The following is a 25,115-nucleotide window of genomic DNA, read 5'->3' as shown; positions in this document are numbered from 1 at the left end:
GTGGATAAAGCTTTCTCCTGGGGAATTCCATTCAATAATGAATATTGAACACAGATCTGAAACCAGGACCTCGGAATAAGTTTAAAAAAATAAATCTGTATGCTGCCCTTTTTTCTGTGGCCAGTTTGTCTTTTCCCAACCTGTGGAGCTCGAGGCATCGTTCCGGTGGGATGCTGGGAGCAGCGGATGGGAGATGCTGCCACTCGTGCTTGGCCCTGGCCAGTGGTGAATTTTGAGAGTCGCTGCCCTTTGGCAGCATTTGTTCACATTTGTTGTGGGCAGGCTCTAAAAAAAGGGAATTGTCTGTTTGGTGTTTGTGGCCTGGTTCTTTTCAGGTAAGGCAGGAGAGCAGGATCCTTTCCTTGGCTTTTTTCAAAGGGGAAGTGTTGGCATCATGTGGAATGATGTCACTCTGCAGCATCTGGTTTGAACTCATAAATTAGCTCATGGTAAGTATAAATATTGTACGGGCAGGGAATTTCAGTGCTCTCTATTGATAGTTGTCCCCTCCCCCTGGTTGTTTGTTTGGGATTTTTTATATTAAACCATTCAGAAATAGTAAAATCTTTATTTCCAGCTCCTGTAAGATTTATTTATTTATTTGCTTATTTTTAGCAGCAGTGGTGGTTTGAGGGCAGGTTTTTTGTTGTTAGTTTTTTTTTTTCTTCTTAATTTATTAAAGCAAAAGGAAGGTCTCAGCTCCCTTCCCCCTTCCCCGTGTCCTTAATAGCTCTCCCTGCTATTTTAATCCACCGGGCTGGAAGCTGAGGCCAGAGCAGTGACTGCAGGAGCTGAGCCACCAGGACCATGGCCCGCACGCTCCGGTATCAGTCACCGAGTGTTGTAAATAGCCATGTCAGGGGAAAGATCACCCTCTTGGCAGCTCAGGTGTGATGCTGGTGTCGGATGATGGAGAATGTGGGGTTTGCAGCCGCTTGGTGCCCGCTGACCTTGGCTTCCTGCTCTGTCCCTGCTGCAAACAAGATGTGGCTTCACTGCCTTGATCTTGATAAAATAGATTGGGGAGGAATCAGTTTCATATCAATTTACGCAGGCAAGGGAGACACTGGTGGAAATGGGGTGTCCAGGAGGTTTTTTGGGGAATGCAAAGTGGCTCTGGTCCCGTTTTGTCTGTCCAGTGTTCAGTGCACCACATGTGCCGTGGTGGGGCTGTGCTGGCTGGCGGCTGTCCCTCTGGCAGGGCACTGCCACGGTGGCCCAGTATAAATAAAATCAGAAGGCTCCCATAAAACTCCATTATTGCTGTGGCACAAAGTTAGCACCACTGGAGGTTTGTGCTCCCTGGCACTTGTGCACAGCAATGAATATTTTATAGGAAAGGAAATACTTAACGTCTGAATCTTTTTATAGCTCTGACATTCCCATGGGTGTGAGCTGCCCCTCACACCCTCACCCTTCGCCAGCACTCATGGGGCTGAGCCCCCGCAGCATCCCCTGGTCCCACAGCATCCTCTGGTCCGACTGCCCACAGCATCTGCCAGCCCCACATCCCCACAGGACCCCCTGTCCAAACCATGGCATGGCGTTCCTGGGAGATGCAGGGGAGCAAACCAGGGAAATACAGCAGGATGGATGGGGAAGATCAGTGGAATGGGGATCTCAACCTGATGCATGGGCATTGGGAGATGCAGCAAAACTGCCGTGGAAGTCCCAAGTACAGATTTCTATCGGTGCAGGACTCTGAGCACTGCACTTCTGTGTGTTTTTGCCTGGCTTTGGGCTGGTCAGGACTCAGCTGTTTTGCTTGTATCATGCAGCCTCTCAATTCCCCCACTGTGTTTTGTGTCCAAAATATGGATTGGGCAGGATGTGGGCAGGGATGTGCAAGCCCCTGCAGCCGTGGCTCTCCCATGCCAGGCTGTGTTCCAGCCACACACTGCTCCAGGCTTTGTCTCGGGGCTCGCTGCTCCAACAGGTACCGAGTGAACCTCAGTTGCGCTGGTGCCTTTCCTCGGCAGCGAGCAGTTCTTGCCTCCCCTCAGTAGCCGGCCACCCTGCCAAGCTGTGCCCTGGCCTGGAGATGACAAAGTGCCCTTTAGTTAATTGCAGAACGGATCGCCTGGAGTTAAAAGTTCTGATTTATATGACTATGGCTCTAACTGCTCAATAACATGGGCCCGTAATCTACTTTCATTTCAAACAGAAGGGTGATTTATGGGGCAGCATGCCACTTTAGCTCAGAAATGAGGTGTTCAACATATGCTCTGTTGACATAAATTTGGAATTTATCGCTCCTGTCAAAACTGCCTGTTGGACAAAGGTGCGCATTAAGGCAATAAATGGCTTGGAATAGTTTTCTGTCAAATTTCCTAACCATTGTATTCACTCTGTTTGTGGGGGAAAATACACACTTAAAAGTAATCAAACGGCCAAGAGCCATGCGTCTTGTTCAGGGTGGAGGGAGGGGAGGGGGTCTCCTCCTGCTTCCCGAAAGGGGTGGCGGGGAGGGGGTGGCATACAAGAGTTCCTCAAGTAAAGACAGCAGAAGGCCATTTTAGGCAGGGTTTTAAGCAGCCAGAGCAGAGATTTACTTGTGGTGGTAGTGGGACACTTGCAGCGGTCTTTAGGTACCAGGGCTGCACCCATACCCACACCCTGGTATGCTCCACCAAACTCCTGCACCCTGAGATGCTCTGCCAAACCCCTGCATCCCCGAGGAGTGGTCATCCACATTTGCCACCAACCCCAGCCTTTTCACACAAAGCACCCCGTGGGGAAAACTCATAATTTTTACACCACGCAGTCTCGCTGGAGTCGCCGTCCCTTTGAAGTGCTTTTTGTGGGGCATTTACAGGCCTTTTTAATTACTGGCAGCTTGCGAGGGGCCAGCCTCTCGCCCAGCTTTTGTTCGCCGGTGCTGGGCGGGGAGGGAGTATAGCTCGGTTTGCATTCTGCCTGAAGAGCCCCTAGCCAAAGCCCTGTGCTGGGGCTCACTTGGGAAGGCTGGATCCAGCCCTGGGCCACTGTGCCATGGGCATCCTCATTGCCCTGGGCATCCTCATCACCCTGGGCCACCCTCTGTGCAGGAGCATCCTTGAGTGATATCTCACAGCCTGGGAGCTTTGGCTGACTTTGTTTCCATGCAGTTCAAGTGGGACACTGAGTGGGAATTAGAGGAAAACCCTCCTTTTACAAAAAGGGTGCTTTTTCCTCTTGCCTCTGCTCTCCATCCCGTGGGCGCCTTCTCGGCTCATGTGCTTGTAGGGACCTTGCAACAGAAAGGAGCAAGATTTCAGCCTCAGATCGGAATAATAAAGCATGATTTATCTTTTGGCACAGAGTTTGGGCAGCACTGGCATGTATTATAACGCCCTTCACTCCCCCGCCCCCTCTTTCTGGAGGCACAACTTCAGAAGCACATATTGATCTTTCTCCTCAGATCTTAACAGCCCAAGCAGCCGTAATACCTTGCTTACATCTGCCAGGTTTTTGTGCAGTTTTGCAACATCTCCTTAATCCGGCAAGCAGAAATAGAACATTTCAATCATATTTCGCTACCGGGAAATGGAGCAGATAAAGCGCTTTAAGACCTTGTTGAAAGGGACTGTGCAAGATGGCGAGTGATAAGAACGTCCTAGAAGCAGGCGCTGAGCGGAAAACTTTTGTTGCCGCTGAAATTTGTTGATAGAGATATTGCAACTAAATTGCTCATTGAGCACCCCTGTGCCCCATTGAAACAATACAGAGAGGATGTGACTTGGGGACATCGTAGCACCCTGGGCAGTAGCAGGTGCGGATTTCCAGGGCACCCTGGCACCAGTGGGGTTGGGGGTCTCCTCATTTCATTGTTGCCCCGCTCTGCGCTGGGAAGATGGGAGAAGAGGTTGTGCTTGCCATAGGTTTGGGAGATGGAGAGGAAGGAAATTTGTCATTCTGTTTCTCTGTTTCTTGAGACTCACTTTAAAAACCCCCAAACCTCCATGTTTTACTTCTCAATTAGACTGTAATTTGGGAAAAAGGCATTCTGGCCTCAGAAGGGGCAGTGTGGACCCGGAGTTTGCAGTGCTCTTCCTAACAAAATGGTTCTAACCTGGTGTTAAGTGCAGGAGTGAACACAGCCCGAGCCAGGGAGTGTGACAGGCATGTCCCGAATTAAAAATGCAAAATGAGAAGGTTGTCACTTATTGAGCTGCTCGTTGGCAGAGGAGCCCTGTCAGGAGGCTGGTGTTTTATTTATTTTTGCCAGGCGGATAAATCCTTTGGATTGTAAACCTTCTTGGCCTGAATTCGTGCATGACTCCTAATCCTCTGCTATGACACAGTGAATTCAGGACAAGCCTGATTAATAATTACATTATACAGCAAAGTTGAGAGTTGAAACCAACTCCTGCTCCTTTCCCTTCTGCTCTGCAACATTTACTCACTGCTGAACATCACAGGGTCTTCTCCTGCTGACTCTTCCTGTGCTGCTATTCAGTATCCTGCAAGGTGGGATGCAGGGCTGGCAGCCAGGGAACAAGCCCCTGAGCCCCATGGGGCAGGGGTGGTTTGGGGCTCTGGGCTCTCTGAAGCAGTGAGGGGTGATCCTGCTTAGAGTCAGAGCAGCAGCAGCTTTGTGCCAATAAAACTTACACCTCGGGGGAAGTACGGCAGGAGCTCACAGGCACATGGTCCTCGCAAGCCTGCACAGCTGGGGCTGAGCCCTCCCACAAGAGGATCCACATCCAGCCCTGGACAGGACCATCCCTGTTTTGTCTTTGGCAACAAGGCAATAGAAATACTCTCATCCTGCTGCGGCCCGATGATAAATGGTGGCTGTGATCAGAGGTCAGCAGGCAGCTATGGGCTGTGTTACTCCTCAACACACACAAATACTTCTCTGTTTACAGCATCCGATGTTGAAACTTTGCACATGCTGCTGTCCAGAGTCCTCCCCAGCCATAGGTCTGAGTGGTTCATGGTGACCGAGGGCTGGCGGGCAGCAGCCTATGCATTTGGGGCTCAGGGGCATTGATCAGCATGGTTGTCCAGCACAGAGCCAGGTGGCTTTGTAAAGAGTCTGTTTGTCATCAGTGGAGGTTGTGAAATAAAGCACCAAGCCCCCATTCTGGGGCTGTGCAACTGCTAGTTCTGGGCATTGTGTCCCTCCATGCGCCCTTAGCAGCAGAGGCTGTCATGGGGACCAAGCCTCAGGGTGCTCCCCTGCAGGGTCATGGGGGCTGAGCAATGGCTGGTCCCAAAGGGGAGGGGAAATGGGTCTGGAGGGGCTGCCAGGAACAGCAGTGATGTCTTTGGAAAGAGATGGGATTGGGTTGGGTTCATTGATAGTTGTGGACTTGGACAGTGCTCCTTTAATGCTGCCTGTTAATGGTCATTCCACTTGGTCCAGAGCTTGATCACCCAAAGATGGAGCATCAACATCTTCACAGCAAAGAACGGGCAATAACGCAGAGTTTGGCCACTGTGGCCAAGCCTGGCACCCCTTGCCATGATCAGTGCCTGTGGCCAGTGCCCTGGGCAGAAAGGCCCTTCCTGGTCACCAGGATGTAGGGGATGCTCAGCCCTCCGGCACGCTGTGGGGTGGGAGACGCAATCGGAGGTTGTGCAATGCCACCTGGGCGTAGCTTGGTGTGTACCTGGGGCTGCCAGGAAACGGTGAGTGGCATGTTTCCTGTTTGCAAGCTGGTGGTTGTGTTTGTTGCTTGTGATTTGTGTCGTGCTGAATTTGGATGGAAATTGGGATTTGGTTAGAAATGCACACAAACAACCTCTTAAAGTGGTCAGGGTTTTTTTTCGGAGTACAGTGCCTTTTTCAAAAGCACTCAGAACATGGGGAAGGAGTTTGCCAACACAGACCTTGCCTTAACTCCAGATTTCACATGTATCGAGTTTATCAAAAGACTCCAACAATAGCAACAATGACAAATACTGATGGGAAGAGGGTTGTCTCAGTCCTGGGGAGTCACATGGGACCCCCCGTCCGTGCCCTCCCTGCAGTGCTTCTCAAGCCGGCACTTACTTTGGGCAATGTGTGGGTTGCGGGAAGCACCAGGTGGATTTTTAGTGTTGTTTTGGGTCACTTTCCCCCCATTTCAGGACTAACCCTTCTTTGTTCTCCCCTAGGAAGCTGCACAGTGGGATGAAGACATACGGATGCGAGCTGTGCGGGAAGCGGTTCCTGGACAGCTTGCGGCTGCGAATGCACTTACTGGCTCACTCAGGTGGGTTGGGAGGGGGTGCTGGGCTGGGGGTGGGGGGCTGTTCTGTGTGTCCACCCAGGGATGCTGTGGCCGCCCAGCTCACACGTCTCCTCTACAGCAGACACGTGCGGAGCCGGCTGCACCCTTCCCCGGGCAGCACATTGCAAACTTGTTCTCCAGTGCCCAGTAATTTGATTTATTTAAATTTTCTTTTTTGGAGTTTGTTTTCAATTCCTTAATTCTGGAAATATTTACCAGACTAAGGAGCTCAGAATAACAAACTCTACATGCCACGCAGCTGCTCATGGTCAGCCCTGCTCGTAGCGTGAGCATTGCTTCTACCTCGGGCCCCCACCACAGGTTCGTTAGCAAAACTGCAGAATTAGGCATTCTCTGACTAATGAATCCAAGTAGCAGGTTCACGGGCTGCAGGGCCTTTAATTAAATAAATAGGGGAGGGCTGAAGTGCTGCACTGGAGGGAAGATTTGTGCTCTGCAAGTCCTTGTCAGCTGATGTTTCCCTTGGGGGTGCAGTCCCGGCACAGCTGGGGGTCTGATGTGGAGAACTGGAGACAGCCAGGGGACCCCTGGACTCAGACGCAGTCGGGAGCCCTTGTTCCTCCTGCTCCAAGGACCAGTCTCTGGGGGTTGGCAGGTACTGTAGCCACAGATCTGCTTGCATATAGCTTGGCAGGGAAGCTGTATTATATTTTAAATGCTTTTGTACACTTTTATCTATTTTTCACCTGTTTTCACTTTTTTTTCCCCACTGTCTCTTGTTACTGAGGTAGGGGGGTGCTCCATCTGTCCAGGTGCTGTTTTCTGGTTTTTGGGTCAATAGACCCAGCCCTGACCCCACCCCCATCCCACCATTATGTGGGCCAGGTACCAGCTCCTCAGGGTGCCCGCAGGCAGCAGCAGGTTGCTGGAGGAGGTCCCTGGGATGCTGGTCCCCTCCAGGACTGGGGTTAAGGATGCTGGTTCCCCCCAGCACTGGTGCACACGGCTTGTGTTTGTTATGGTCGTGCTGGCTCAGAGCCTGTCCCTGGCAGGCAGCCAGCTTTGTGGGTACAGTATGTACAGTGAACGCTGAGCCAAGCTCGTCATCGCACAGGATTAATTTTTTTTTTTTTTTTTTGGTAAATCCGGCGAGGATGGGGGGGGGTGGGGCGGGGAGAGCGCGCCTCGAGCTCACAAACAGCCGCTGTGAATTCCAGCGCTGTTATTTATTAAAGCAGGAGACCTTTGCACCTCTTCCCTCGCCTCCCTCCCGCCACCAGCCCTGGACGCAGCAAGGTTGTATTGGAGCAGTGATGTGGGGCTTGTTTTCAGCTCTGAAGGCAGCTTTGCCTCCACACCAATGGACTGTGTGTTTAACTGGGAGTTGCAGTGGGATGGCTTGTGCCCCCTGGCACCCTTCTCCAGCCCCAGTGCCAAAGGGTTTAAGGGGGTTAACATCTGCAGCTTCCCCATCCGAGTGTTGATGGGTTATGGTAAAGGTTCCTATTGAGGACCTGGTTGAGGACCAGCCCTGGGGGTCTGTGGTGCTCTGTGGCAGGGTGGGCTGGGTGCACAGTGCTGTTGTGCCACAGCCTTGCAGGTGCAGGGTAAAAACTCGTCCCCATGTTGACTCTCAGTATATAAAGTGTAAATGTAAAGCCCTTAATGCCATGCAAAGTCTTTCCCTACCTGCTGCCTGCTCTGCTGGCAGGCAAGCTCTCAGAGACCTCTAAGGCTGATGAAGAGAGTTGCTCCTCTCTCAGAAAAGCAAATTGCCAGGGAAGGCAAGGTGGGAGACCCAACTTGTTGGTTCTGTGGTTCAGAGCACTATTGGTTTGATCAGGGAGGCTGATCCCAGCACTGCTGCTCCCTCAGTTGTATCCTTTCCAGAGCTGATGCTCAGTGGGTGCTCATTCTCAGCCTGGGATGTTGGTTACTCAGCACCTGCTGTGAGCTGGGTTTGTTCCCCAGGATAAGGAGGAAGGGGGGTTTCTGCCTGTCCCCACTTGCTTTGCCTCTCCGTCCAGCAGAAATGGCTGCTGTGGAGATGGCTGTGCACCCCTTGCCACTCTGGCCTGGGAACAGTGGGAATAGCCGATAGTGTGCAGGGATGCTCATGGGCAGCATGGGCAATGTACAGGCAGCAGCCCTGCAGACCCCTGCCCTGTTGCTTCACACCCTCCCTCCCCACCCAAATATGCTCCTTCATCATCAGGAGAGGCAGAAGAAAGCCCCAAGGTCCTGTTGGGTTATGGACACCTGTCCAGGGAGCAGGGATTACTGAGGGAGTGGGGTCCAACGGGCTGGTAGGGATGGTACCTCAGAAGGGACGGGCACATCCCACCCTTGCCTCTCTCTGCCCAGTGGAAGGAGAGGGGGCTCATCCCAGGCCATTCACCTGCACCGAGCACTGCCCCCTCTGCCCCGGTACCGGCGGTGCCCCGCGCGGGTGGGATGTGCGGGGCGGAGGTGAGGTGACCGCGGCTCTGGCCCCCTTGCCCCGGCCGGTACCCGCGGCGGCTCCCTGGGGAGGCCTCCGCCCCCCCGCCCCGGCTGGCCGGCGTCCCGCGCTCCGTCCCGGGTGATGTCAGCGGCCTGCCGGCAGGTCTGGATGTTCTGCCAGCGTTCCCGCGTTTATGATCATCCGCAGATGTGCATCCAAGAACACACTGTACCCACAGCAGAAATTAATGCAGGCTTGACTGCCGGCCAAGCCGTGTACACGGGGGAGAGGAAGAAAGAAAACAAAAACTGTTTAGTGCTGTTTATAAATTATACACTGGCTGATGAAAAATACATTTCTCCTATCCCCCCCCCCACCCCACCCTCTCTGCCTCAAGAGCCTGAGCTGAGACCAGAAAAATATGGTTTGCTTTTTAGCTCCTGTTTTGGCCGGGTTCCTGGACCTGTCCACTGGGTTGAAGCCAGCTTCTTGCTTCTCCCCACCCTCACCTGATGAAATATGTTTATTTTTCACTCACTGTCTCTCACCGCTCCCTTGGTTTGGCCACCCCTTGTTATTGACATTATTGACATTATAGACATCATTGAAGGCAGCGTGCCAGGACCCCTCGCACATGCACAAAGCATCCGACATCCATCCATCCGTCTTGTTCCCTCACAATGTCCATGGCTATCACCACCCACTCGATTTCTGCTGGAGGGGCGAAACTTCCCTAACTTCCCCCAAGGTTGTGGTGCTGAAGACCCCCCTCACTTGGGCTGGGGGGCAAATGGGGCAGGACCCCCCCATCCCTGCCCACCCCTGCCCGTGCGCTCGCCAGCCATTTACGCAGCTTTTGTGTTGTTTTTAATACTGCTAATGTTTATCATTTGCCCAACAGGCTTGACAGATTTTGTTTCCTGTCGAGCGGCGGCGGTGGCGAAGCCCCCCCGGTTGCCAAGGAGCCGCCTCCCCGCACCGTCACGGGCTGATTTGGTATTCCGCGCGGCGCCCCGCCGCATTTCTGTATGCAAGACAAAGTGTTTTGATGGAGGACGATTGCAGGAGTGTCTGGAGGCTGTTTGGAGTTTTATGGGCTGTGCAGTACGCGCCGTGCTCGCTCGCCGCGCGGGGCTGCCAGGGATGGGGTCTGTCATTTTTTCCCTGTGGAGAGGATGCTGCTGGAATGAGTGGCACTGGCAGGGGCAGCAGGAAAGGGGGGTTATGTAAAAACCTGCCAGTTTGGGATCGCAAGTTAAAAATCTGCATTTCAATTATTATTTTTTTAATTAAAATACCCCCTGCTCCACCAGTCCCTGTGTGGTGCAGGAGTTGGTGGCACTGCCTGTCCAAGTTTGGGTGATGGTGTTGCCACTGACCACCACCTCACCCATCCCCAAGCCCCTGCTCCGTCACTCCAGGTGCTTTCCCAACGCTCTCCAGTGTTACCACAGCATCCTTCTCAGATAAGTCTCAGGCACTCCAACTCAAGGTCCCTCCTCACTCTGTAATGCCCACACCTCACTCTTTCTTATATTCATTATTGCCTTCCCATGGCACTTTGGGAAGCAGGAGCTGAAGCTGACTCTCCAGGCCTGCTCTGCAGCTCCGTCTTTTTTTGACCCTTCTCAGGTTTCTCCACAGTATTTTTTTAGCACAGGATTGCTAGACTCGTCTCTTCCACTTGGGTGAAACAGGGGAGAAGGGAAATAATAATAGTAATAATAATAGTAGTAATAATAATAATAATAATAGCAATAATAAAAACCCCAAAGGGCTTGATATGGGCAAAAGAAGAAAACAAGAGAATGGGGTAGAGAACAGGCTAAATTTAAAATTGTAATTGGCTGACTTCCACAGGCTTGCGGGTGTTTTAATGACTCATAATAACTTCATTTAAAACCAGCTGAGCAGAAAATAGATTGGAGAGGAGCCTCAGGCCATTATGGATTTGTTTTTTTTTTTTGACAAGCTCTGTTTTCGGCAGCCAGGAAGGCACTCGCAGAGGGCTCGGCTGCTGCGCTCCCCGAGTTGGTGGTCTGCCCGGCAGAGATTGTATAGAAGCCTGGCTGGCTCTTCTCTTTTTTTCCCTTTTTTTTTTTGACTGATTAAAAATAGATGCCTTGAGGTATTATTTTAGCATCACTGTGGTTTGGTGATTTTTTTCTTTGCACTTCTGATGTGGTAAACGGAACATAAATAAAATTGTTTTTGAAATTACTGAATTAATTAGGTAGTAAAGCAACGGCAGCGCATAAATTTTCTTGCCAATTTTTTTTAATCCATATTTCCCCCCCCCATCTCTATCTTCTCACCAATTACAGCCTGTTAATAATATATAATCCCAAATTTTTATTAATCCCTTCTACTGAGGGAGGGGATGTCACATTCTACTGATGGGGCCATTGTGCCGAAACAGCAGCAGGGAAGGCTGGATCCTCCCCCGCCACTCTCCTCACCAATTTCCCATCTTCCTCCTCCCTTAGCCATCTTCCTCCTCCTCCAGAGGATGCTGGCAGCCCCTCTTTTTCCTTTATTCCTTCTTTTTTCCTGAGCTGGAGTTCAGAGTGCCTCTTCCATAGCCCCACAGAAGATTCTCCTCCCCAATAAAGTAATTAAGTGATGGACATTGGGAGGGTCTGTTGGGATAAAGGGGGCTGAAACAAGATGATCTCTGTCATCCAACCCACCGAGCTAAGCCTGGCTGGTTGGGAGGGAGCTGCAGCCCCTGCCTCTGTCATGATCTGTGGGGCATCCTGCTTCCAACACGCCAGCAGCCTGTTCCCTCACATTTATTGGAGGGGAAATTAGAATCATAGAACCATTAAGGTTTGAAAAGACCTCCAAGATCATGAAGTCCAACCTGAGTTCTGCCCCTCCTTGTGGCTTTGCTGGGGACACTGCAGACCTGGGCAGTTGCAACCTTACTTGGGAGGCAGATGGGGCAGCAATGACTATGCAGATCGTGCAGGATGGAACAAGCAGCAGCTCCTCACCCATTTGCACCAGGGACCTTTATTAGGCGGGGGTTATAAATTTGCTTGTGCAGATATAAATGAACGGCAGGGGGGTTGGTGCCAACAGCAAGGTTCGCGCTGAAACACGGCTGATACTTGGCAGCACGCGGCGTCCTGTCCCATCCCATCGATAAGATCATCTGGAGATATCTATATATTGTAGGCGATACGAGGCACTGGCTAAATATACCCTGCCCAAACCTGCGTGTGTGTTCAGAGAGGCTGATGGTTTCTCTTCAAACCAGGGAGAAAAGCAGGGGGGGAGAAGAGAGCCCTGCCACGAGCTCCACTTTCCAACGTGTCCTGCTCCCTTTCATAACAAACAGCAAGCCATGGTGGTTTTTTTTCAGAGCCCTGTTATAATAAGCTCAGATGTTGGATGACATTTTCCCGGTGACTCACATAGTAAAATTAACCTTGAACTATTTACATATTCAATCGCCGCCCTCCTCCTCCTCCCCCTCCCCGCCGGCGTGTGTACATTACAGGAATTCTGGCTCTGTTTCAGTTTTTGTTTTGCTGATGAGAAAAGGAAAAAAAAAGAAAAAAAAAAAAAAAGAAAAAAATTCCCCCTGCCTGGAGTACACATCTACTTGAGGGAAAGAACACGCAGTCCTGGCCTTTGGAAATTGGCAGGCGGCGTGCTGTTCCCGCGCTGATAAGAGGTACTGTAAATAAAACTGTACGGCAGCGCCTGCTGTAAATGCCCCGCGTCTGTACTCATTGTTCTGACAGCTCCGGCTTTTTTTGGGTCCGCTGTTTTGGTACACACTGTGCTTCCTTATGTAAGCCAGTGCGCCCAGCTCCTCCCTGCGTTCACCCTGTTTATTTTCGCCTCGCCAGGAATTTTTCCTCCCCCCCCCCCCCCCTGCCTGCCCCCCAGCCAGATGCTGGCTGCCTTTGCCTCGCTTGGCTGTGCCTCCCTGCGTCTCTGCGGCCCCTCTGGCCACAGCTTGCGGAGGGCACTGGCACATCTCTCCTCCCCACTAATCCCATGTGGAAATGGGGGAAGTAAAAGCAAACCCCGTGTTTAGCAGGACCCTGCTATGTCTCAGCCTGCGGATGCAGCAAGCCCCTCCAAGCACAGAATGCCCACTATTGCCAGTGCACAGCCTCAGGGAGGGGGCAACACACCAGCAGCCGCCCTGCCTGGGGAGAACCTGTTGCTGCCACAGTTGTTGCATCCTCACAGATCATGGGTTGCCATATCCTCATGGATCACACTTTGCTGCGGTGGGGCCAGCGGAGCTTTGAGTGGCGATGGAGAGCCATTGCCTTGGCAACTGCTGGCTGCGCGTTGCCCGCACCGTGTGCCGAGCGGAGGGCAGCCCGCGCTGCTGCCCTATTGATCCGGCCCCTCGCCGCCCTGGCAGCTTCTCCCCATTCTGGCACCTTCGTGGACACACTCTTCTCCCTGCTGTGCCTGGAGGGGGGACCTCTGGCAGTACCCGCATCTCAGGGATGCCCCACATCCCTGATGGCGTCCTGGGCGCGTGGTCTCCTGGCCGGTGGCAGGTGTGAGGGAGCCACCCTGGAGCACCCCAGAGTCTGGGTGTGTTCACCCCTTTGGAGCAGCCAACAGCCCAGGTGCACTCGGGTTGTTTTGAATGCAAACTTGACATCGCAGCGAGGGCGGCGACGAACAGCATATGCACAGTAAACAGGCAGACTGTCATATTGATTAACAGATGAGACCTCTATTATCGATCAGCTCTTGGCGAGAAAATTTATCACTTTTAATTTCGCCGCTGCCAAATATTTCTGCCTGCGAGCCAGCCGTTACCGAGACAATTTAAAGGCAAAGGAATTCTCTTTTCAATGCATCTCGTGATACCTCTCTCCCTATCGCCTTCTCTGCCCACCTTTCCTCAAATCCCACCTTGACTATGGGACAGAGGGCTCAGTGGGGTAGGAAGGAGGGGGGAGAGGCAGTGTGGACCCCGAAAATGGGCAGCACAGCATTCTGTGGGGCAGTGCCCCCACCCTGAATGCTGCTCTGTCACATTCAACTCCTCACAACGGATGAATCAAACCTTGAAATGGGGCCATGACTTTGTCCCGCAATGCTGTTGGATATGGTGTGTCATTAATCTGGTTTCATCTGGAAGTTACGTGTCTGCTGCTGGGTATCCTAGGTTTTTCCTCACCCAGACTAGCAGCACGTGCTGATAGTAATTTTCTAAGAATTGCCCCCAATCCCACGTCTCTTTCCAATAGTCAAAGATGCCTCTGAGCTTCTCACTCAGTTGCCCCATTCCAGCCACATCCCTGATCAGGTGCATCTTTGGGTACTGGCAGCAGCAGCCACGATGGGAAGGGACAGGAAACCACTTGCAATTGGATAAGTTACAGTGCTAATGAAATGCATTGATATTTAATGATTTTAAAAATAATAATAATCTTTTCCTGGCAAGCAGCTCTGTATTTTGCTGTGATGTGCAAGGAACGGGAGCACAGGGCTGAATGAGGCACTGCTTTTGCTGGCTGCACAGGGGACATTAAACATGAAACCCCTCCATGGCTCTGGTCCTGCAGTGCTAATGGCAGCAGCAGTGTCCATGTGCATGTTCAGGTGTGGATCTTTCTGTCCCTTGAATAACCCTCCTCTCCCTTTTCTCTCCCCAGCGGGTGCCAAAGCCCTGGTCTGCGATCAGTGTGGTGCCCAGTTCTCGAAGGAAGATGCCCTGGAGACGCACCGGCAGACACACACTGGTACGTGGCACTCCCCTTCCACCCTTTGCTTAGGCACAGGATTTAACTTTTGGACTGCCTTTGTCACCCTTTGCCCAACAGAGAGCTGGACCCTCTGCGGTTCCTGCGTCTGCGCTGCCCAGGCAGCCCCAGCTCCTCTTAGACTAAAGCACAGGTTTAGGCACCAGTTGGTGCAGTCCTGTTACACCATTGCTCAGCATTAACATGGGAAACAACGGCAGAATAAACATGAGGTCCTTTGTCCCCTTTGCAAGCAAAGCTTGTCCCTGTCCAAACACCTCCCAGAAGCTAGTTTCTGCCATGTTTCTTCTCTGGCACTTCCCAGCCCTTCAGTGGTGCCACCATCAGAAGCATGAGGATCTCTTTAAGCCTCTTGCAAAGGCTGCCATGCCTGGGAAAGGTTTGCTTGAGGGAATTCACAGCTGGGCAGTCCCAGGTGGAGCCCTTCACCTTCCAAATCTAGACTGGAGCAGGACAGAGTGCCTGCTCCTCCTGTGCTATATCAGGAGCAGTTTAACGAAGCACAGGTTCGTCTTTCAGTGCTGAAAGCCCTGATAAATGCCACTGGCAGTGAGTTTGTGCTCAGGGCTGGCACAGAGAACCCAACCAGCTTCACGCTGGGGATGCGAGGATCGATGCAAAGTGCTGTGTCACCGGGCAGGAATGGCTCTGGCTATCACACGGTCATGGAGCTCTGCTGGCCAAGCACCAGTCCATAAATCCTAAAGTACTTGCCCTCCCTGTCCATAGCCATACAGCTGGAAGCTGGGTTTTGCCATTCCAGGTCTGTTTGGAAATGCTGTATGCTGTAGGCTGAGGAGAATGGCTGTGAAGGGGCAGCCAGCACAATGAGGGACTGGCTGCACAGGGCTAAACGACCCAAACCCAGGCAGGGGTTTCAAAGTGACCAAGCAAATAGCAGCTAGTTCCCCCTTTCCTTCTGTTTCCCAGACCCCTTGAGCATCCTGGGGTGACCAGTGGGAGCCCAGCCGTGGAGCTCAATGATGCCTGCACCCAAAACCATCCTGCAGATACAGAGCAGTTTGGCTCACAACCCTGACACTCCTGTAGGGATTAAACCCCCTTTGGCTGGTGAATCCTTGGGGCTGGACTGTGCCAAAGCTCAAAGGGCAACGGGCAACCAGAGCGGCGGTATATGGTGACCCAAGGGGAGCTTGTCATCACCACCTCCAGCTGTAAGCATAGCAGAGAGGGGCTGGGTGGCCAGGGCAACCAAAATGAATTGCTTCCTCTCCTCTGCTGACATGGAAAGCATCCCTCCCCTGCCTTGCTATGATTAAACCCCTTCCCAAATAACAGCATCTCCCAGAATGTGTTTGTTTTGGGCATCCTCCCTTTGGCCTTAGCTGCAGTTTGGCTGGCAAAAGTCCTTCCAGCTTTCCAGGTAAAAGAAATGCATAACCCCTTTTGGTAGAGAGGCAGGTAGAGGCCTTCAGGGATGGCATCAAAAGCTGAATAGGGTGTCTGGTACAGGCTGACCAAATCCACCCACGTTACTCAAAAACAGTGTTCAGGGGAGATGTGGGACCTCTCCACAAGAGCTTTGTGCAGGAGATGAACGGTTCTTGGGGTTTCCTTTCAGCATATGGCACTATTTCTCAAGTGGACTGTCAGCACCCAGGACCCCCTTTATGTTATTTCTTTTCCCACTGCCCTCCCTGCTGCTTCAAATGATAGTAACACAGGGCCAGGCTGTTGTACCCGTGCTGCATCAAGCACTTCTCATCTCTACAGCAGAAAACTAACACCCCACTTCCTGAGGCAAGGCAAAAAACAAGAATAAATGCAAAAAAATAGTTCCTGCTTGTAAGCACAGTGCTGGCAGTACTGCTTGCAGCCCCATCGACATGGGGCCGAGATGCCCTCTCCGGGTGTGTGCTGTCCTTGGCCCCCGTCCCGCCGCAATAGGAAAAGCAGCAACTGTTTTGGCTCCTCTGCCAGCAGCACAAGCTTGGTGCTGGGGGGGAGAGCATGGAAAATTCCTTACCCGTCTCCTCAAATGTAGAGGGAAAACCAGAATGCATTGAGATGGCAGCCTGAGTACCCCCAGGCAGCACCGCTGGGAGTCGGGATGTGCACACAGGCGGTGTTCGTGCTAACAGGTTTTGGGCTCGTGCCAACGTTTATAAATATCAGAGGTGACTCGTCTCGAGTTTCCTCCCGTGTGCCAAGGCAGTTAGCGCACGGCAGCCGGTGTCAGTCAGCGGGACAGCACAGATTTACTCCTGACCCAATTTCACGTGGGCATGATCGACACCTAATATAGAGCAAGTTTGCTTCGGCAAGTAGTTGGCTTTTTGATTTGTGGGGTTGGCGTGCCCCTGGCCGTGCTGCCAAGGATGCGCAGAACCCTTCACTCTCCCTTGCCCGCATCCCCTGGGAGCATTCACTTCCTACCTACCATCCTCGCATCCCTCATACCCCTCTTATCCTCTGCCCTGAGACACCAGTAGCAGAAAAGAGTTAATGAAACCAACATGTAACTGAAAATTGAAAAGCTCTATATCTTCCCCCCTTTTCTTCCCCCCCATTTTTTTCTTTTGCTGGGATGTTGGTAGCGTTTTGATTTAATAGTTGGCCAAACACAAGGGTCTATTTTATTCAGAGTTTACAGGCCTCAGGGCTGTTATTCCTCCAAATTTAATAGCATTGAAATTGCAGGGTTGGCGATAATTTGCCTATCACTTTCTGCTCTCCCATTGATGTTTATTGTCAGCGGGATGGAATCTCAATCCGATTCACTTAGATAACATGTCTGTTAAACATTTAGATAATTGTGCCATCATTAACTTGTCACATTATTTTAGAGATTCAAAACAGTTGTGCAGTATAAACGGAGGTACAAAGGGAGAAAGATCTGGCGTGTGAGAGCAGGAACCTAGGAGCAGAGGTGGCAGGATGCCCCCGCGCTGGGTCCCGTGGCAAGTGTTGCTCAACAACCACACAGGGATTTTTAAAATTTTTAAATTATTTTTGTGTTATATGCCAGAGCTCTCGGTGTTTTTCCATGGACGAGCATCCCAGCAACCCCGTTACTGGCTTGGGCTTGCCAAGGGATGCGTGGGAGCCTGGAGGAGGTGGAGGGGGCATTGCGCCGGAGCTGCGCTGTCACACAGGCACACACCGCCCCTGTTCTTGGCAAATGTACATTGAGTCCAATTTATTACATAGTTGTCTTAGTCTCCTCACATTTGCTTTGCTTTCTCTGTCTCAAAATGGTTGCAGCCCAAAACCTGACAGTGATGCTGCAGATGTATGGCACACTGCTTCTTCTAGTATGGAAATGACAGATTTTGAGCAAGTGGAACGTAACACGTGAGTTTGGCGATGTGAGCTATAAATCACACTGGTACACAAATTCTGTTTGCCTCACACTCAGTGTGGCACTGCAATTAATGGTCAGGCCAGCACTCCACTAGGATGCTGGTATGACTCTGCTGGTGGCTGGGGCTTGTCTCAGTGATGCCGCTGGCCACCATCAGCCATCTGCAATGTCCCTGCTCCAACAGCAGATTTGAGAGATGCTGTTTGTGGCTTGTCCTGCTGCATTCTCTTCCACAGCTTGATCAGAGCAATGCCTGGCACAAGCAGCCAGCACAAGCAGTTGGCACACTTCCTTACCAAAACCAACCTGACATCTTTCTGGGCTGCCTGTGACTTTCTATTACCGTTTCCCAGGACTCGGGAGGGTTTTCCGAGAGCAGCCCAACGAGGCTTTGGGGGGAAATACCTCCAGATCATGCTTTTCTCCATAGCTAGAGATAATGCACTGTAGTATTAAGTACGCTTAGAGGTAATTATCCCTCCCGTGCTCGCCTCGGCTCCACAGTCCCGCGGCGGGAGGGAGTGCCGGCAATGCTGTGCTGTGATGGACAGTTGATGCTTCGCAGATTTTCTGTTGGGTGCGAGAGTGGATTTTGGATGCTCAGGTGCCGGCCCCAGCTCACAGAGGGTCTGGGGGAAGTGGGTCCTAGGGGCACAGCACAGAGCCCCATTGTCTGACAGTAATGTCCTGTGACAGCGCTTGAAATCTGAGTCCTGGCGTGCATTCCTGCAGCCGGGAATCTCCCTGCCTCCCAAACCACGGTTGCTTCTGCCACCTTGACAGCAAATGGCAGTAAGAATTCCCTGTGCTCCTTGGTGCACACGTGGGGAAATGTGATGAGGCCAGTCGTCATGCAAGCTGGTGGATTCACCAAAACAAGCAAGGAGATGGGAGTGTGGCAGAGCCATGCAGCCACGATGGCATCAGGGCCAATGGTCCGCCTTTAATTTTCCTGTGCAAATACTATTTAAACTGCGATGAGAAAAGCCCTCTCGCTAAGCTACGGAGAAATCTTTCTTGTCCCTTAATTCTAGATGAAGGGGATTAGTGTGAACATATTTAACCTCTGACCCGTGGACAAAAGCATTATCAAATTTAGTTGCCAAGTGGCTCCCCATTTAACTGAACCAGTGTGGTATCACAGCAAGTTTTTTCCCTTCCCTCTCTTGAAAGTTTTAGCATCCATTGTTGCCCTGGAGCACCAGAGGAACTCAGCAGCCTTCCTCTGCTGGCAGTTAGGGTGCTGGTCAGAGCCCCATAAGGGAGCACAGCATGACACAGTAGTCACTGCTAGAACCCACAAAGGCTTCACAAAGCCAGCCCCCCAGAAAGCAAAGCCTTCTGTAAATGGGGCTGGCTTCTCCCTGGTTTCTGCAGGCCCAACTCAGTGCTGGCCACGTGCTGGCCTGTGGTGGCATGGAGGATGCTTGGCCATCTCTCCAGAGCACAAAGAGATGTCTCTGTCCCCCTTTGCTCTGGAGCACAAGGGATCAGCTATGGCAAGCTTGAGGATGCTCAGCATTTCCATGCTGGGCTTCATAAAAGAGGGATGAAACACGGTCTCAGAGGCGGCCAGGGTCTCCTGGTCCAGCAGAGGAATGCCGAGAGGGGCCTCCCGTCAGGAGCCGGTGTCCGTTTACAGTGCATCTCTCATAAACCCGGCGGCGGGGGCGAGGGCAGGGGGACCGGCCCTCCTGGTATGTGATTGATTATCTGGTATTTATGCCATTGAGGACTTTTCAGCAGCTCGGGGTCAGGGGGTCATCTCATGTGTCTTGCTGCAAATCCGCTTCCTTTTGTACAGTGCGGGCTGGGTGAGCAGACACACAAAAACAGCTTTTTCTTTTCCTTGGGAAAAAGGGGAGGGGGGCGGGCTGGTGTCAATGAATTTTTTTTTTCAGCCTTTCCTGAATAGTGTCCTTTTTAATTCCAAAGAACTTTTAATTAAAAGTAGCAGGAAAGTTCATCTCGACAAGGTTTAACTTACCTTAGCAGTTACTTTTGTCCCCCAGGATTCGCGTCTCCCCGCTGTACAAAAACCCCCAACAACTGGGGGCCAGGCTGAGCTCGGTGCCGCTCCACGTCTCCCCGGCTTTCCCGAGGGGGCCTTTTCATCTTTTCTCTTTTTTTAATGATGGGGGTGCAGGAATAATAAGCAGATGCTGCGAGTCCCGGCTTTGTGCCTCACGGCAGCCGGTCACTCCACTGGCCAGGCTCTGCCAGGCAGCCGCCTCAGCGCCAAAAAGGTCATTGTGTTGCATGAGGTGTGAACCAGGGCTTCGCGACAGCTCTGTGAGACTGGGGGATGCCAGAATGGTGCCACCCTGAACAGGAGAGATGCATGAGTGAATGGATTGGCAGTGGGCAGGTGGAGCTCTGTGCTGGCTGGGGTGATGGCAGTGGTGATGGTCATAGTGGTCTCCCATGGGAAGACCCCTCGGTCTCCTCACCAAAGCTCTTTGTTGGGAGATGGAGCAGTTTCTAGCACATCAGTTGAACCACGGTTCAGAAGCACTGGGGGAAATACGCTGGGTTTTCAGCAGAAAGTCAAATTGTTTTTTCAGCTGGTTTCAGTCCAAATTCCAACTGGGAAGAGGAAATCTGGGAAGCTGGTGCACTGATGACAAGTAAGTGTGTAGATGGCAGCTTCCCATCTGATGCAATGGCCAGAAATGCCACCATGATTTGCCACTGGTTGCTCCAGAGAAACTGGTCCTCAGGAAGGGCAGAGGTGGTCCCACAATGCACAGCTTCCTTGGGAATGGCAGGGGTGTATCCAGCATTCTCCAGAATGGTGTCAGCTTAGGGGAAAGCAGCACAAAAGGGAAGTGTTGCACATAGGTGTTCAGATACCAGATTACTGGATTTTGGCCAGGTGATGTGTTTTGCCAGGAAAGGGGGCAGTTTTCCATCAGTACCTTTAGGGCTAAAACAGCTGAGTGACAGTTTTTGCCAAGGATGATCGTGAGTGAGGCTGCCTGAATGGGTTTAATATGTATTGATATATTTTGACAGATATTCAGTACAATAAAAAGGCTTTGAGGGTTACAGCTTTGCAAGGAGGATGTGCCTCCAGCTTCAGCCAGAAGGCTTTAGGGACTGCAGACGGCTTCAAACAACTGTTTGGCCTGAAAAAATGGAAATTGGGCTGGAGAGCACAGTGCACCATAGGTGTGAAGTGTTTGCAGTGCAATCCCAGGCTAGAGGTATTAAAAGCTCAGGAACCTCCCACCTTCCCCAGCCAGGAGGTGGAAATGCAATAAAAAGGATATGCCCTTAAAAACTCTGTCTGCCAGGTTTGCGTAGCAATCAGTTTCTTCAGGGAGAGGAGGAAAGCCTGCTCAGGCTGTGTCACTGTGGGCTGGGATGATGCTGAGCACATCCCTTCCTTCCAAAGCCTGGGGACCACATTCAGGGAGCAGACCAGGGAGCAGAGGTGGCTTGTTCCAGTGCTGGAAGAAGGGGTCAGGCATGCAGTGCTCCAGGGTGGCTTGTTCTGGGGACAGGGGTGTGTCTGGATCAGGAGCATTCCTCACAGGCCCGGAGCTGCCCATATACCTTGGACTGCATCTCCATGGTGGGCTCAGCATCCTGCCCTAGAGATAGGGGACACGTTGCAGTCCCCCACAACAGCTGATCCCACACCCACCCAAAAACATATTTCCCGTTGAATTCCCCGTTTGGGCCCACAGGCAGCCGTGGAGCCTCACCCAGCACGGGTCCAGCTGCCGCCGTGATTGACGCAAAGCCAGTCTATAAATAAAGTCTTTCTCTCCTCTCATAAAGACTTTGCAGTTTAGTTTGCTTTCAAGGTCAAGATCAGACCTTTCTAAATAAACACATATCAAAGGATCATTAGCGGAGCAGCACTGTTAAATTGAGATATTAACTTCTGTCAGCCACGCGTTTCCTTTTTGTTCTGTAACTCACGACTGCAGCGGGTTTTTATTATTTTGGCCCTAGGCAGTAGCATCTGGCTTCTGTAGAGACTGTAAAAATTAAAAAGCAACACAAATCATTGCGAGAGAAAAGCAGTAAATTCAATGATAAGAATTTAAAATTAAAATGTTTCAGCGCTTTTATATTCTGCAAAACATGAAACGAATGAGTTGTGTGCCTGTTGCCATAAAGCCACCGCCGCTAATCGTCGCCAGGCTCCTTCCCTCCCTGCACATGCCCTTGTAATCGCTCTGCCTGAGCAATCGCAGGAAACATGGTGAGGGAAGGTGATGATGATGGCAACGGTGACAGTGATGGAGGTGGAGGGTGGTGGGGTAGGCACAAGGTGCCATCAGCTGGGCATGGGGGAGCAATGGGCCACCAAAAGGGAGGTGAGAAGAGGATGCTCTTGTCCCACCATACTCAAGGGAAGACGAAGAGGTCAAGCTGCGAGGGTGTGACTAATGAGCCAGGTCACCAGGATATGGGACCACATTGTCCCCCAGGTCCAGATGGCCCCTGGAATAAATCACCCTCAGCAGTCATGAGCTGCCCATGCCAGAGCTGCAGCTCAAGGCCTGACACCCATTGCCCAGGCTGCTGCGGGCACCAGCATCCCATACATCCTCCATGTGCATTCTGCCCCAGGCAAGGGTGAGAGCAGGAGCATGTCTGGGTGGGAAGCAGCCCTGTGCATCACTGCAGGAGCAAAAAATGAGGCATCTAATTTGGGGGGGTTGTTAATCCACTGTGCTTACAAGGTCAATGTTGTACAACTGCTCTGAAATGCCGGCATTTTCCTCAGCATTTGTAAAAGGGTGAGCTGGCACGGAGGCAGCAGGCAGTGCCAGAAGCTTGCCCTGCCCTCCTGTTGCAGCCATCCAGCCCAGGAGGAAAACCAGCAGGGGCAGGAGAGCAAGCAGCATCGGCTCCTTTTTAAGAATTAATTTTCCATAGTCAGTTAAAGTTGGGAAGAAAGCTAGGCTATCTCTAAGTAAATAATAATAATCAAACAAATGCCCCCTTGGGAGAAGTTGCCTTCCATAAAGATGTTAATTAGCACAGAAGCTGAGCTGTGGAGTCCAGAGGCAGCCTTTGAAACTGGGATGATTTGGTGACTCTGGCACAAAATGCATGCATTTCCTCTATTTATCTTATGGGGGTTTCCCCCCTTTCTCCACTGAACCATGAAGGTTGTAGGGGCTGTTTGGCTCAGCACAGTAATGAATGCCACCATCACCCCTCAATAGCACTGGAGCAGGTGGCTCCACATGACACAGCTCTGCACAAGACTCCTACATCCAGGCAGGCATCTGCAGGTGTTGTGTCCCAACAGCAGCATTCAGGGAAAGCTCCTTTGCACCTGCCCGTGGGTGCACTTCAGTGCTGCCACCAAAAACTTTGGGTTTCATAATAATCCTGAAAACAGACACCAAAACTGTGTTAATTTTCTTACCCTGCACATGCATCCACCATCATCCTGGGGAAAAACACAGCCTTCATGCTGGTGCCACCACCAGTGTCCCCAGGCCTGTGCTGGTGCTTGCTCTTCTGCCTGTCCTTCATCACCCATCTTCCCTCTCAACTCAATGACAGCAGGATGTGCCACCACCAGTGTCCCCAGGGTCCCTTGTGTCAAGCTGAGCTGGGCATCTTCAGGCTGTTCTTCAGGCCAGCTGTGCCTGGGCTTGGGTGCTGGAGCTGTGACAGGAATGCTCCAGGCAGTGTGCCCCTTGCCAGCACTGTTGCCTCTCCCAGCCTTCCTGTGGGCAGGGCTGAAAGGGAGGGTTCTCTGCCACTCTTTGGCCACCATTGCCAATGGCACCTTCCTCCCCAGTGCTGCTGTTCCTGCACACTAGGGCCTGCAGCTTCCCCTGCAGCAGCAGCCAGTGGTGTTGGCTGGGAGGTGGAGGCTGGTAGAGGGCCTTTGACATGCTGACAAAAATCATCAAATGTCCCTGAAATCTCATCTCAGGAGAGTCAACAGCCCTTGGGCTCCTGCTTTGCATGGCCAGGATGTTTTGGAGCCATTCACCTTTGTTGTAAGGACAGCAGCAGTGTCAGGTCTACTCAGGCACATGCATCATGTAAGAGATGATGTTAAACATGAAGAGTGAAGGAGGGGGGAGCCTTGTGGGAGACCCTGAATTAGCAGGACATGAGCCAAGGGTTTGGGGGTTTTAGGGTGTGTGCATAAGGCAGCATCAGGCTCTGTCAGCATCCTTTGATGTGAGCATGCTCGTGCCCATGGTAATGCTGGAGCCTTCCTAGTGTGCCCCTCTACAGCCTCTCATTCTGTGTTCCTGATTATTGCAACAGTGGATGGATCTGCCTCATTTTTCAAGTCTGATAACATGGCTCTGAGGACAGGCAGGGAAAGATGGCAGCGTTATGAAGTGGACTCAGGGAGGGGCAGTTTGGTTTGCACATTGCGACGTTGGTGCTGCGTGCCTGGGGACTAGCAGCCCTGTGCTGCCTCCATGCTGGGGCTCAGCGGGGATTGCTTCACCAGCATGGTGGCTCCACTCCCTTTCTCCCCCCTCCCCTGCTGCCACAGCATCCCCGAGTCACCCCATTCCCAGCCACACAGCAGGTCTGGACTTGGCAGTGCTGCTGGGGGCTCTGGGGGGCCAGCAGGCTGGCACACGCACGCGTGCTCTAGCATGGGGGGAAAAACTTGAAGTCAAATGTCTGAAAGTCAGATCCCTTTTTAGTATGAATTTGCTGTATCTCATTCTAAGCACTAATTCCAATTTAATTGCAAGTGGCCTGAAGCCTCTTCAATAGGAGTAACAAATGGTTTGATTTTGTAAACTTCATCAGACTGCATTTTAAATGCGACACACTAGCCCGGCTCGAATGCCAATGAAGCACTGAAGTAGCTCTCTGTTTACTAATTATCCGTTTTTACTTCAAGCCACGCTGGCTGGCTTGTCTGATTAAATCGGATTTGTGGGATAGAGAACAGCTAGCAGAGTTTTCTCTATAGTAAACGAGATTGAAACTATGGCCCGCCTGGCTGCACACTGTAAATTATATTTCCTTTTAAAGGGGACGTGTCGCCTTTCTCCTGTGGTGCACCTCCCGCATCCGTAACTCCACCAGAGCCCAGTGCCGAGGGAGTCCCACCCCACCCTGCCTCTCTCACCCGCCGCCACGCCGGTGTTTAGTTTAATTCCTGCTCTGGCAGAGGCAGCGGGTGGGGGGCGGTGCCGCGCTCGACTCCGCGGTGCTGCAGCATCCCTCGCTGTGACTCGGACGGGGCACGCTGTCACACGTCGCATCTTGCTCGTCATCACGTCTCTGGCGATTGCACTGCTTTGGGATCAAGCTGCTGGAGAACAGGGATGTGTATCTCCAGGCTTGCAGCCATTGGGTTTTCCCTCCCTCCATCAAGCATCCCTCCCCTAAAAATCAGTTTTGGGACCACCTCCTAGGTAAAAAGGCCCTGCAAGCTGTGGCCAACATACTTACCAAAAGAGCATCTAACACCCAAA

At 51.9% G+C, this 25,115-nt stretch overlaps 1 protein-coding gene across 4 annotated transcripts in view; it reads left to right on the top strand.

Moving 5' to 3' along the window:
* Positions 1-25,115, top strand: part of ZBTB16 (zinc finger and BTB domain containing 16) — a 55,050-nt gene that overhangs the window by 21,353 nt on the left and 8,582 nt on the right. For 3 of the 4 annotated variants that reach the window (XM_068994627.1, XM_068994625.1, XM_068994626.1), the window contains exons 3-4: positions 6,085-6,182; positions 14,247-14,333. In XM_068994627.1, the coding sequence (XP_068850728.1) occupies positions 6,085-6,182; positions 14,247-14,333 (185 nt within the window). Of the gene's footprint in view, positions 1-6,084; positions 6,183-9,505; positions 12,472-14,246; positions 14,334-25,115 lie in introns of those variants that run through there. The other variant, XM_068994628.1, reaches the window with a different exon arrangement.

The sequence above is a fragment of the Aphelocoma coerulescens genome, chromosome 24 (genome assembly GCF_041296385.1).
Source record: "Aphelocoma coerulescens isolate FSJ_1873_10779 chromosome 24, UR_Acoe_1.0, whole genome shotgun sequence".
Classification (NCBI taxonomy): domain Eukaryota; kingdom Metazoa; phylum Chordata; class Aves; order Passeriformes; family Corvidae; genus Aphelocoma; species Aphelocoma coerulescens.
This window is presented reverse-complemented; position numbering and strand designations above follow the sequence as displayed.